Source organism: Thalia democratica, chromosome 2, assembly GCF_965202585.1.
Source record: "Thalia democratica chromosome 2, ktThaDemo2.hap1.1, whole genome shotgun sequence".
NCBI lineage: Eukaryota > Metazoa > Chordata > Thaliacea > Salpida > Salpidae > Thalia > Thalia democratica.
The window spans coordinates 19,993,760-20,008,657 of NC_139166.1; the positions used below are offsets into that span (position 1 = coordinate 19,993,760).

The 14,898-nt window shown below is 26.7% G+C and overlaps 1 protein-coding gene across 1 annotated transcript; it reads right to left on the minus strand.

The window, feature by feature from the left end:
* Positions 1-2,618: 2,618 nt before the first annotated feature.
* LOC145850115 (integrin alpha-11-like) lies at positions 2,619-12,761 on the minus strand. The gene is made up of 11 exons (XM_082955261.1): positions 12,592-12,761; positions 12,403-12,452; positions 11,318-11,460; positions 10,822-10,936; positions 8,888-9,050; positions 8,505-8,565; positions 7,370-7,506; positions 7,117-7,225; positions 6,694-6,802; positions 2,929-3,005; positions 2,619-2,633 (listed from the first exon to the last, which is right to left on the minus strand). The coding sequence occupies exons 1-11, from the start codon at positions 12,759-12,761 to the stop codon at positions 2,619-2,621; spliced, it is 1,149 nt and encodes a 382-aa protein (XP_082811387.1).
* Positions 12,762-14,898: the final 2,137 nt, after the last annotated feature.

Consider the following 14,898-nt stretch of genomic DNA (forward strand, 5'->3'; position numbering starts at 1 on the left):
GTACTCGGAAAACGTGAGGTTGAAGAATTTGATCTTGGAAAACGTGATGTTCTTGGAAAACGTGATGTTCTTGGAAAACGTGATGTTCTAGGAAAACGCGATGTTCTTGGAAAACGTGATGTCCTCGGAAAACGTGATGTCCTCGGAAAACGTGACGTTCTCGGAAAACGTGATGTTCTCGGAAAACGTGATGTTCTCGGAAAACGTGATGTCCTCGGAAAACGTGATGTTCTCGGAAAACGTGATGTTCTCGGAAAACGTGATATTATTGGAAAACGTGATGTTTTCGGATAAAGAGACACTGAAGAAGTCTACTAACTTTAATTAATAATAAAAATGCTCTTATTTCTATTTCAAAATGAAAATATCACACATATTTATATATATAATTTTATAATTAAAGTTATCATAAGTTGATTATAAAATTAGACTCATAACCTTGTTTTCAACTCTTTTAAAAGACATTAAACTTTATCCGTGGAGGTTTTTAAAACTCCAGGCTCTTAGACCAAACTTATATAGCGCTTATTTGTATTTTATTTTTGTCGTTAATAAAAACTTTTAAAATTATAATTCAAACTTTTGATAAACTTAATTAAAGTTAAATATACTCCAAACTATTTCTATTTTTATAGTAAGTTTAATCAAAACAAATTACTTTCACTTGTTACATACATAAAAAAATTTTCTAATTTTTTTAATGTTAAAGTTTATTTAGTTTTTAAGTTAAAAAAAAAACTATTTTGAAAGAGTTTAAAATCCTTTACAGTACTAGGAAACCCTACTGGTTTTATTACTTACCTGATATGATTTTAAAATTATTTTAGCCAAATACTTTTGATTTGCTCTTAAATAAGTAAAAGGACTTGACGTTAATTTTTAGAGATTACAAGTTAAATATAGGCAAGTAGTACCATAAACAGAAAGTGTTTAGGTTTATCGACTGCACTACGATACAAAATTGGTTATTATGAACATATAAAACAGTTATGTATATGAAATAAATTTTCATTAGCAAATATACGCACATATCATCGTGGTTTGCAACTTAAAAATAAAACAATATATTTCTAGCTGTACTTTACTATATATATAGGTATTAACTTTTATAGGGGCGGCTTTTTGTGATTTGAAACCTTTCAAAAATCTTTAAACAAGTAAAAATTAGTTCGAATTATAATAAGTTTTGCGTTTCAAAGTTTCTTTATAATAAATCAATTTTTTGAAAACTAAAATGAAAATTAATCTTAAAGTAAATATTTTCTTTATCTAAAAAGTTTTTATGTAAAAAATGTCATAAGCTTAATGTAATTGTTATATAGTATTTTATTATTACTGATACTGGTTAAAAACAGACTTTAAAATACCGCTCAAATGTATGTAAAACAAAGCAAAACTGTTTTAAGGTATTTCTTAGTGGCTTTTTTTTGTATCAGATGTTTTGAAATTGAAAATACCCAAGTTTTACTTAGAATGAAACTTTTCAAGGTTATTCTCACCAACTAGCATAAAAACTATTGTAAGCAGAAACTAAAAAACTAGTTTAATATAACTAAGCATGATAAAAAAATAACTTTGTATGAGGTCAGACAGGAAGACTTTTAAGGTATTGAACAACAGACATTGGTTTTCTGTAGGGACTACCATTAAAAAAGTTGATGTTCGTTATAAAAAGACATCTAGGAAAATTAACCAGTACTTCAGCGAAAAATTTCAAGTATTAGAAAATTAATCAGACTTGAAGCTATTTTAATAATCAGAATAAACCTAAGTTGTATTATAAGATAGAATTTGGCTACACTAAAACACTTTTTGGTTATCACCAATTTATGTTAATTAAAATGTACTTTGTTGATTATACTTGTGTCTAGACAAACGATGTATTCGTATAGTTTTTGTAGAATATATTTCATGTTATATCTTAAATTATTTAAATTTTTTCTCTTGCATAGAATAATGGAACACTTTGGAAGTGAATATATAAGTTTTCTATTTACTCAGTAATTAATAAGTTAGTTTTAAAAATTTCAAACATTTTATAGTCTTATTTCATAAAGCCGTATTTAAGTTATATTAAACAAACTGTTGTTAATGAGTTTAAAAATTATATAAATTAAGTAAAAATGCTTTTTTTTGTAAAGTCTACTAAACTTTATACACAAGAAATCTAAGCGTCGCTAGCTCAGACCATTGTTATGAAATCACTTAAACAATCTGTTTATATAGAGCACCTTTGTCACAGTCAATTAAATTTGTAAATGTTAAACAAAGTATAAAAATACAAACGTGTTTGTTTAGATTTAGAAAGTAAACTTAATTTGACAAAATAAAGTATGTACTTAAAAAGTTTAACCGAGAAAAATACAACAGCAAATCAATCTGATGAGAAAACATGTTAATTCTTAGAATTTTAGACTATATTTAAAACACTTATAACAATTATCAAGTTAGAAATGTACTCGCTTTTAGACTTTTGACAATGAAAAACTAAAAACTTTGATCATTACGGTTATTTTGCATAGTATTTATCAAAGTAAATACAAAACTTTAAAAGTTCAAGCTCTTAAAAGTATTTATGTAAAACAATATTTATCTAGTCAACATTGGAAATATATTTATTATATGTCAACAACCTTTTAATAAAGCACATTAACAGCTTATATTTAATTTTGAACATAAGTCGTCTTTCGAGGTTAACGTATTTAAATTTTAGTTCAAACTAACTTTCGATGGTAAACCGTTTTGAGAAATCAGAAATCTGGCAAGTTCTCATTTTCCACCTCTGAAGTTCTCCATTGTCACACAAACCACTTGTTACAATCAGTCATACAACAGAAATACATTACAAAATAATACATATTCATTCTATCTTTATGTAAAATAGTATCATGCTTTTGCTGCAAATGTATGATAAAATCTGAAACTAACCTGTAAATTAAAATCAGTGGAAAATCCGAACTGAGCTCTCTCGTACAAGCTATTTGTCTCATTCTGCTTTCCGCCACCTCAAAAAAACTGGTCATTTTTTTAAGTTTTAATTTAGCTGTTTAGTTTAGAGTCGAGAAATTTTACTAGGCGGTAGGCCAGACTTACAAAAAATTTTTCGCGAATATGAATTTCTAAAAAAATATTTAGTTACGTAATTTTAAAAGTGTGCGCTGTAAAAAATAATTTTAAGCAAAACTAGAATAAAATAATCATTTAAGAAGCAACACTGCCTACCATAAACCTAAAGAACACAATATTTGAAAACAGTTGTTATAAAAAAGCTAAGTTTAACATTTTGAAAAGTTTTTCTTAATCGAAAAGTACAACGCGATTTCTCCTAGCGGACCCGGCCCGTGGGCCGCACGTTGCTAACCGTTAGTCTAAACCAGGGGTCGGCAGGCAGTTGGTGCTCGCGGGCCAAATTTCAAGTTTCAAAAACCTTTGCGGGCCGCAGTTTTAGTTACATATAAATAATCTTCTGGTTTTAGTTTTAGTCACACTTTAAGTTAACTTTTATTCAGTTTATTATTTGGATTTGCTTTTATTTTCACATAAACTATTTGTTTAAATACTAAAAAAAAAGGACTTACATTTACATTGACTAATATAATTAAGTCTTAATAAACTGTGTACTACTTTACACAGTTAATAGTTTAACTTAATATTTTTATTATTTTGCTTGCAACCTAACTTTCTATAAAAACCAAGCTTAAACTACTTTACGAGTGACTTTTATACATTTTTTATGTTATCAGCTACTTTTTCACATAAAAAATTTTTAAATCATTGAAAATAAATTTTAAGATTTTAAAAATTTGCACTCTTTAAAAAATTTAGTAATTAGTTAACATAAAAATATAACCTATTTGTATTGAAGAAACCTAAAACTTTTTTTTTTACATAATTATTGCTCGAATAGTTTATTACTAATTTATTAGTCTTTTACATGGTTGTCACTTTAACAGCAAAAATGTTTAAGTTATATCAAACTAGTCTAAGTTTACTAAAAGTTAAAAAAATTAAAAAAATGCTGTTAATCAAGCTTTTATAACTAACTAAAATATTATCATTATTAAAAAGTACAAAATATGAACGCAGCCTAGAATAAATTACAGTAAATAAACTACAATACAATCATAAAACTATTATGAGTATTGATAGATTTACTTAAAGTACTTAAAAAATAAAGTTTCACACAGACCTGAGTTTTCAAAAATGTCTTTAACAGGTTCAATCTAGTCTAAGTACACAAATTTCTAAACTAGGCAGCTTTTTTTGCAACCCTGTTTAAGACAAAGTTAACAAATAAAAAAAACGAAGTTTATTAACAGTGAATTCAATATACAGAATAAAATAAATGTTATAAGTCAGCTTGAATGTATAGTTTACTTTTTTAAATATTTATAACGAAAAAATGAACATTTATTAACCCATTAATAAGAAGAATTTTTTTTTCAGCATTATAATAAATCTTTATCGCAATAAAAACTTTGCATTTAAAAATAGCAAATATGAAATATAAGACGAACTATAAGAATTAAAAAACGTTAGTTAGGAGTTATTGCAAGAAACGAAAAAATGCTTACATCAGTTTTAACAAAGCGCATGATTATCTTCAGTAATACAGACTGATCAGAAAAATTTTTCAAGGCATTTATAAAGTATCAAAATTAATTACTAAAAAGGAGATACCGTACATTTTAAAACACTTGTCTTAACATCTTAACTTGGTATTACAAAGAAAAAACAAATTATTCAATGAAATGCGGTGCCATAATATGACACTTGAAACAAAGTCAAAACTATTGGAGTTTCAGATTAACGAAAACAACTATAAAAATTTACACAACCTTTGAAACATTAAACTAATAAAAGATTTTGACTTTTTAGACGCAATAAAAACTTGAGAAAAAAAATTTTCTATAACTTTTTGACCTTAAATAGTTATAAATTAAATTTAGATCCTACAAAACTTACACAAATAAAATAAGTTAAAGTCTAACGCACATTTACAATCAAAGTTTTCTGCGTGCAATAGCTTGATTGAAGTTGTTTTTTTTTTGTAGATTAAGTAGGATCATAAATTATCAAACAACGCAAAATATGGCAAAAGAATTAATAATAAATTAATGAAGGGAACGATCATTTGAATCACATAAGAAAATATGATATTGGTCATATCTGCATCTGTAGCTGTTTAAAAAAAATATTTTAAACTCTTTTTTTTTAGTTCTCAATTTCCAGCCAAATTTTCAAATGCAAGGTATTATGTCAACACTGATTGTTCACACTTATAAATTAATATAAACAATATTTCAAAGTATAGCAGCTGCAAGACTTAAAATATAAAATATATTATATTTAAATATTAACTGTGAGTATAACAAAACATAAATCATAAGTTTGTTTGCCACTCTTTAAAGCAAAAAAGTTTTGGCTGAGTGCCAAAAACTAGCCTGATAACTAAGATTTAAAATGATAAATGTTTAGAACAAAAAAAGAAATTCAAGCTAAATACTGAAAAAATGCCTAAACTAGCCTGAGATTTGAAAAGTATTCAAACTACCCTGACTTAGTCCAATATTGTGGCAAAGATAAGTTGCTTAATTGCTTGAGTTTGAACTTTTTTGGTTAACAACTTTTAAATTTGATAAATTTACCATCACTAAATATAATATATCTTAAATACGTAGTTACAAAAAATAGTATCTGAGTATATTAGGGTGCAAAGCAAAGAAATGAATTCGATCTACCAAAAACTTTTGTTTAAAAAATGAAACTGTATACCTATCAATTTACATAACAAGTATATTTTAATTTCTACATATATACTGTTTCAAAAAAGTTTGTAAACACTAAGATTTTCTAAGTAGAAAAAAAAAAGTATATATACGATTAAATTACACTTAATCTAACTTAAATATTAAAAAAAAAAAGGTTTAAAAAATGGCTCTAAACGTCTGTTTACATTGGTGTGTACAGTAATTAACTTAAATTACACACAAATCTTCTAAAAATTCAATATGTTTCAAATGGAAAATATTTTTTTATTTTTTTATTACTATTATGTTATTTTAAATGTTTTTTTGCACACTTAGATATAACTTACTGTGATAAAACATTTATAAAAGAATTTAGATATTAATAAGTTAAACAAAATATCTCAACTGTACAGAATGAAATTTTACTTAATTAATGTGCATTATAATTGTACACCATGGAAAGCATTTGTGTTTAGTTTGTTCACTTAATAAGTGTTATATAAACAACCTACTGCATCAAAGCACTTCTTTTTTCAGCTAATAAGAAAGTTATTGTGAAACTGTTAGAAAATCACTTGTCAAATGCTAATCTGTCTTTAAACAATTTTAAGTCAAAGCAATACAGTCTTTTAGATGTTTTAAAATTTTATACAGGGACTTAAAACGATATTAATCAATTTAAACCAATTACCAAAAAAATATTCACCAAAATTTATTTTTGCTCAGTGGGCCACATTTAGTAGCTCGCGGGCCGCAGAAATTTCTCTCGCGGGCCGCATTCCATTCAAAAAATTAACGTGCTCGCGGGCCGCAGATTTACCCTTTGCGGGCCGCATTTGGCCCGTGGGCCGCAGTTTGCCGACCCCTGGTCTAAACTTTATAATTTTATTCTTATAGAATATATTTTATGAATGGAAAGTAAAACTCAGTGGTAAATTATCACCTTCCAGTCCGATCTCCACAACCGAGGCTGACAGCGAGGCGACAATTTCGTCGAGTTTTGAAAAATCGTTGACCTCATAAATTCGCTCGTCGTTGTTTGCAGCTAGCAGCTGTTTTTAATTTTAATAGTTTATAGCATAAATATATATATTACTTTTCAAAGCTAGGTAATAGTGCAGTTTTGTAAAGCAAGAAGAAGAAATAACCAAAGTAAAATGTAGTGAAAAGGTATGGCTATTAAACTTGGTAAAACTGTTTTCCTAGTAAACTTAAGAATTGTACATAAAAACAGTGAGTCGTTGAAGTTTTTAAAAGCGACTAAATGTAAAAAAAAAATGCAAGTTATTTATGTCTAAGATAAGAACAGATTCAACAACAAAAAATTAAACAAAAATTATTGAAATAAATAAATCAATAAATGTACCTTAAGTTCATCTTTGTCTGTCCCTGTACCGACCCCCACAGAAAACATTTGAACCCCCAAGTCAATCAGAAGGGCTTGTGCAGCTCCCAATGTCGAACCGTCAGTAGATCTAGAAAAATATTTTATTGAAAATTGTACTTTCTAGCTTTTAAAACTTTGTTTAATTAAAAGTGTTGGCATAAGCTTAGATACAATTTAAAGTTGAAATAATTTAGATATTTTGACTAGAAAAATACACGACTAATAAACGAACTTCCCATCAGTGAGAGTGATAAGAACCATTGAAGTGTCTTTAGTTCTCACGGAGTCTCGAAAAACTTCATTGCTTTTTATCAGTCCACGAGTAGTTGGTGTTTGACCACCACCGTGATTTATTGCGAGAACTTTTGCCTACACATAGTTATTTTTGAAAAACTGCGGAGCGTGTTAGAATTAGTGGTAACAAAAGCTAGTGTACTTGTATTTTAACACGCTTGTTCGTAGGTTCAGTAACAATATAACTTGTCCGTTGAAAAATTAAAAGTTTTTTAAACAAGATACTTAAAAAGTATTTTCTCAAGCAATAACAAAAGCTAGTTGTACTTGTATTTTAACACGCTTGTTCGTAGGTTCAGTAACAATATAACTTGTCCGTTGAAAAATTAAAAGTTTTTTAAACAAGATACTTAAAAAGTATTTTCTCAAGCAATAACAAAAGCTAGTTGTACTTGTATTTTAACACGCTTAATCGTAGGTCGAATAACATTATAACTTGTTCGTTGAAAAATTGAAAGTTTTTTAAACAAGATACTTAAAAATATTTTCTCAAGCAATAACAAAAGCTAGTGTACTTGTATTTTAACACGCTTGTTCGTAGGTTCAGTAACAATATAACTTGTCCGTTGAAAAATTAAAAGTTTTTTAAACAAGATACTTAAAAAGTATTTTCTCAAGCAATAACAAAAGCTAGTTGTACTTGTATTTTAACACGCTTAATCGTAGGTCGAATAACAATATAACTTGTCCGTTGAAAAATTAAAAGTTTTTTAAACAAGATACTTAAAAAGTATTTTCTCAAGCAATAACAAAAGCTAGTTGTACTTGTATTTTAACACGCTTAATCGTAGGTCGAATAACATTATAACTTGTTCGTTGAAAAATTGAAAGTTTTTTAAACAAGATACTTAAAAATATTTTCTCAAGCAAATTTGTTTTTGTAACGATGTTTGAAAGTGTTTAAATAAAGTCAGAATGTTATGAATAACATTTGTTAGTTACTAGTAATTTAATTTGTTTTATATTGAAAATATTTATTAAGTCGAAAATAATCAAAAACATTTTGTTGAAATTATAAATGACATAAAACAATTATAAAAAACAAGTATAAATAAATGTAGTGTTTAACTTACACTAAACTCTTGAAAACTTGTTATTTCGCTCAGCTCAATTTCTATTCGCGTATAAATATGACTGTAAAAATAAATATTATAAATTTTGATACACCTTCATTCTGTAATGTTTGTTTCTAAATACTGGTTATGATTTAATGTTTTTGTATTTTTTTATTTGTTTCTTGCAACAAATTGCTATTACGTTTATAAATTATAAAAAAACGTGAAACTTTGTAGTAAAAATTAAATTTTTGATACTTTTAAAATAATTAAAGTTTATTGAATAAAAAAAACTTTTTATTTATTTTAATAGCACTTTTTAGTTGAGCGAACTTATTTCAAAAGTGTACGACCAAACATGACTTTACGAGATTCAAACGAACAAGGCGGCTTCAACTCACTAAAACTGAATGACGCCGACTCTGAGGCCCAAGTTTTCTCCCATAAAAAACTTCACGACCTCGTTGATCCAGTACAAAACGGAGGGAAACTCGTAGTAGTAATGAATCGATCCGGATCCGTCTATGAGGAATATCACGTCGATGTCCGTGGGTCCTGGACATCCTGAAAAAAAATGTTTTGTTGGAAGTCTGTAACAAAAAAAAAACGTTTTTCGTGCTTAATTTATGTATCGTGTTTAAAAAAAAAGAGTTGAATTGTTCGCGTTTTTTGTGTTTTAATAAATAAACAATTAGATTCATATATTCTTTTTTTTTCATTGATGCTTCTTAAAGTATTCGAATTTACATCAAGTCTTGAATTTACATCATATATCTTGAAATATACTAAAGCCATACACAAGCGGCTACAGATGAGGTTATGAAGTTTTGTACTATTCCGGAAAAAAGAACAAAATAAGATACTAGAGCACTTAATACATGTTAATTACTGTTAACTCAACAACTTTACACTTGCTTTAAAACTTTCAATGTTGAAACTACAATATGTAATTATTAGAAAAAATTTAATATCTTTTTAATATTGGAGCACCTTTTCAGCTAGCTGTGACGAAATTGTACTTCAAAGTTCATTCTATTGTCATAATAAGTTATATTTTATGAAAACATATTCCTAAAAGGTAACTTTTACTAGCTTGCACAAAGATTTTTATGAAAAATACTTGTATAAGCATGACATAATTTTTTTTTAATTTAGCTTTACTTTAAAAACTTTCAATTTATTAATAATATTTAAGTTGAACTGAACTTACTACTAAAAAATTTTAAGTAAAGCATTTTTTTTAAACTATAAATAAAACAATAAAAAAATTTAGTCACATTTATGCAAAGCCCAGCACGGCTTTTAGTATGAAATTTTTGTATAAATATTTTTTTTCTTTTAGTTTTTCAGGTTTGGATTAGTTTAGTCGACAAAAACCGACCATGCAATACTTTATTACTTCACTTTGAAGTTTTTAAAGTTTTTTTTTTCAATTAGTCTCTAACTATTTTTTATGTTGTTTTATCTTTAAGTTCTACTTGCTAGAATCATCAACTTTTCCACTGTGACATTTAAACTTCTATTTAGTAATTTTAGCAACTTAAAACTAAATATACCATAAACAACTATAGCTAAATATAGCTATTACTATTTCTGATTCAAAAGAAAAACTTTAAATACTACTATAGAAATATTTATAAAGTGTTCATAGCTAATACTTAATTTTGTAAAAGTTCATTTAAGTTTTAGTTATTATATCTCAATTCAAAATATGATTTTATCAAAAGGTAAAAAAGTTCTTATAATGTCAGTATCTGAAGTACGAATATAAGAAACTACTTTTAAAAAATAGTTTAAAACTACTTTAAGGTGTTATAAGAATGCTTACTTTAAAAAACGCTACAATAAAATAGTAAAAAATTAAACGTAAAATTTTAAAACTTTTTCAAAGCTGGTACAGAGAATAATATCTATTGAAGAAGTTAAACATGTGCTGCCTAGATAAAAAATAAATATTTGTCTTGCCTAAATTTACAAAAACCTTAAAAGCATAAAACTGTTAAAAATATTTGTGACTTTTGGAAAAGCTTTAATTAGTTTGTTCATTTTTTAAATCTTACCCAGTCTAGTAACTTAAAAAAACACTTAAACTAATAATTTTAATAACTTAAAAAAGCTAAATTTGTTTTTTTAAACTTCAATTTTAAACATAATTTGTTGACTGTAAAAAATGTTACAGCTTGTTTTGGTAAAACTGTTTTTTTTATGGGTTTTACTAACAAATACATTTTTTTCTTTTAAACTAAACAAGATATCAAATCAGAACCAAAAAACATAAGACATATAGTATTTTGAATTGAAAGAAAAGTTTAATTTTTACAAATTAACTCTTAACCTTCTGGCAAAGGTATTTCTTCCAAATTAGGGGTGTTTGCTTTATAACACTTTCCTGGCATGAAGTAGTTTTCTTTTTTAGTGCAATTGTAAACTACAGTGGAAGGAGCACAGACCTAAAAAAAACATACTTAAAATAAATTTTAAAAGCAGACTTTTATCAGACTGTCATACATAACATCTTTATAAAGTTTTAAAACCCTGCTGCAAAAAGTACAATTTTAGCTGATATTCAAAGCGTAGGTAACAGTAAGATACTTACATTCGGTTATGATATTGAAAGAGTATTTTATTTTGATAAGACTTTTGTGTTGTTAAACCAAATCACAGTTTAGAAAAAAAAAAATCTCAGTTTAGCAAAATTAAAAATTTTATTTTAGTACGATAAACAAAATACTACAGTGTGTTATAACGTAGTGAAACAACTTTAAGTTATAAAATAATTAATATAGTTACAGACAGTTCAAAGACTATTTAAAGCTGAGCGTAAAACCTACAAGCAAGTCACTGTTGTTCATAGCATCGACGTTTTCGCCAAACACTCTCGGCTGCGAGGCAAAGTGCAAATCTTCACAAGTGTAACTTGTGGAATTTTGAACGCACCGGCTCACTTTTCCATTAGATTGCGTTTTGTCTGTACCTGTATAAATTTTAATTTACTTACGAGTTGAAACTTGTTACATATGATATTAAAATAGTTTTCGTATAAATTGCCCTACATGAGTATATTATAACTCGATAGTGATTTAGTGTTTTATTTTGTTTATTATATAAAAAACCGATAAGGTTTGTACCTTTAAAGTGGTATTACATTTTGACTACCTATATGATGAAACATGTTTAGAACTTTTGAAACGCAGATTAGTTGAAACGTAAATTTTAACTGTTAGTCACACTTGTTACATGAATTGAAAATTTTATATTCTGCGGTACAGAGTTAAATCATAACTACGAAGTTAATTAGAAAAATAGTTAATAGTACTTACAAATAAAGTATGTTTTATTTGTAAATACATTTTTCACGCTTTGAAATACTTCTGACTAAAAACAGTTTTAATTACAGTTTTGATTTTAATTGCTTTGCTCTTTTTTTTTTTGAATTTTCTTTTATTATTTTATAACATGTAAGTATTTATGAAAAAGGGTTGCATCAGGCGTACATAAATTTGGTGGCCCATATTAACTTCAAGCTTGTATTTGAAAAACTGCATTGAGTTTTTTTTTTTCAATAATAACTGTTGCTTACTTAAACTCAATAAAAAAATAATAATTAAAAAAGAAACGTGTTTTACATAACTTTTTACAATGCAAACAAGTCACGAGTCTAATAACTTTTTATACAATAGTTTTGAAACTTTAACAACAAATTTCTAGTAAAACGTTAATTTTTTGAAGATTTCAAAATTACGTAAGTCATATTTATTGTAATCGTGAACCAAATAAAAGTTTAAATCAAAGGCTATATTTTTAGTGGTTTTTTTGAAAACAACATTGTATAAAACGAAGTATTTATATAAATTTTTACATCAAGTTCTCTTTAGAATTTCAAGCCCAACACCGATAAAAAGTTCAAACAACTTACTAATCCTCTGTTGAGCTTTCCAAGATGTTTTCGGGGAAGACACCATAAATCTGAAACAGTTATAACTTCAAAACAAAAAGTCTAAGAAGTACACAAAATTGACCAAAAAAATCTTCAAAGTACAAATCAGATAATTATTAAATTAAATATGAAATCAAAAAATAAAGAGCAAAATGTTTAGTTACTCACTCGTTATCGTTGGCACTTTTTCTAACAACAAACGAGTTACCAAAGTAATTTTCTGCATTGCCTTGCAAAGGTTTGACAACTTGACTGTTTTTATCAATGTTACTTTCTACGTTGAAGCACTCTGACGGTGTGATTATTAGAACAAGTATAGTAAGTAGAAGAATTTTCATTTTTATAATTATTTTGCTTACTTTCTGTAACCTGTAACTAAATTAACTTAATTTGCTGTATTATTTTTTTATTGCTTTAAATCATAATTTTCTTTCTTTTCATAGGAAAATTACAGCAAAAACTAGTTAAACTACGTTAAATGCAAAAAAAAAAGATTTAAGCAAAAGCAACAAAAAAAGCTATACCAAACATCTAAAAAAGCTGTTGACTAGGTTATGTTCTTAAATTAGTGACCAATAAAAGTTTAATGAAAATTTCATAAAATATTTTCAGTTTTAGTTGTTTCTATATTATTTTGTACTTTTATCTGCTAGCACTAACTACTGAAATATGTCAATTTTGATTTAAACCAAATGAAATTAAACAATTAACCACCTAAAAGCTGTTTAAACCATTAATGAGCACTCGATGATTCACCAACTACGTAGTACTTACCGAATTTTTTGAATGTTCACTTTCTAAAACCAAACATTCGAGTAAGTTTAAAGACAAAAAACTAGCCTTTTGCTATCAACTTCTATGTAGGCTAACTTTCAATTTTAGTTAAAGTAAGCACATAAGTTTGAAAAAAAGAAATTTGTCATTTTAAACCGGAAACTCAATCATTATGTAAAAACAGTGCATACTTTGAGACAACTGGTAAAGCTTTCAATCAAAACTTTTCGAAGAAAAGCATAAATAAACAGACACATTCTTATTAATTCTTGTGTTATAATACTTTTTCAACTTTCCAGCTAACAAAGCTATCTTTGTAACAGTGAAATGTAGCACATTAAATTTAGCATTTTTTTTATGATTCATCACTTTTATGACGTAAATAACACTGATGTTATGTCGTAGAAAAAATTTTTGTTGAGAATTTCTCTTTTCAAGCAACAGTCGTTGTTTTTAAACACTTTTAGAATATAGTTAGCTCTGTCCTGTGTATTGCTCTTTTTTCTGTAATACGCTAAGCATTACTTTATAAAATAAAGAAATAGTATAATCAGTATAAAAGCTAAAACTGTAAATTCAATTAAAACAGTGTTTACTAAGTGAATCGTTTTATCTTGATAAGTTGAATGACACTTTAGATCAGTTTGTGTTCAACTTTACAATTAAAAAACTTGGTTTATCACTGAATATTTATAAAAATAATAAATTTTATTATTTTTGAAGGTACGCTTTTAACAAATTAACATTATTATTGCTAATAACTCACACAACTTTTAGTTTCCAAAAGGAAGTACAACAGCAAAACAAAATTATTGAAAAATATTTATAACACATTTTATCAGACTTTCAAAAAGGTGAGCTCAGTTAACCGACAAATAAAACTTTATACGCGCAGTAGATTACATAGAACACACTAATAATTAAGTAAACTACTTTATTTGTTGCTAAGTTGTACTTTTTAATTATGCATGTTGATTTGAAATAATCAAAATAACTGAAACTAAAAAGTTTGCAACGTTTCAACGCTTGGCATTCAACAAATTTTAAAAGTTGTAATGTATATACTAAAGCGGCGAATATCATTTAAAAAATTTGAAGATACTTTTAATATTTTATTTAAACTTTCAGCCGCAGCAACAAACTGACTGCGTAGGTTTATCAGTTATAACGTTATTAGTTTACATAGAATCATAGTCAGAATCAGTAGTAGACTGTAGAATATAAACCAATGCAAGTGAGAACTTGAAGCAACTTTTCAAAATATTATTACTTAATCAATCTAGTTAGTTATAAGTAAAGCTATATAAATTTGAAGTACGTTGAAGATTGAAAAAACTGTGAGCATTTCTTGTACAAATTATAAGCGAAACTTATAAGTTTTGCCCGCACAGGAGCTTATAATTCTAACAAATACTGTTTACTTTTGTTTGTTGTAAGGCTCGGCAAACTGTGGCTAATTTGAAAAAAAAAATATTTTGAGATAAACAATTAGGTTTTTAGTTTAATGGTGAGTAGCTACGTGTTTTTTGTTATGTTATATACGTTATCACGTTTTTGGTATTCTCTTTTAATGATTTTACCTTTTTAATGATTTGTTCAACTACTTTAAATATAAGTTTGATCGCCGAAGAAAATATTTCTCGTTATTTATAAAAGACTGCCGAACCTTTAACTATTCTATTGTTATTACTAATTCTGAAG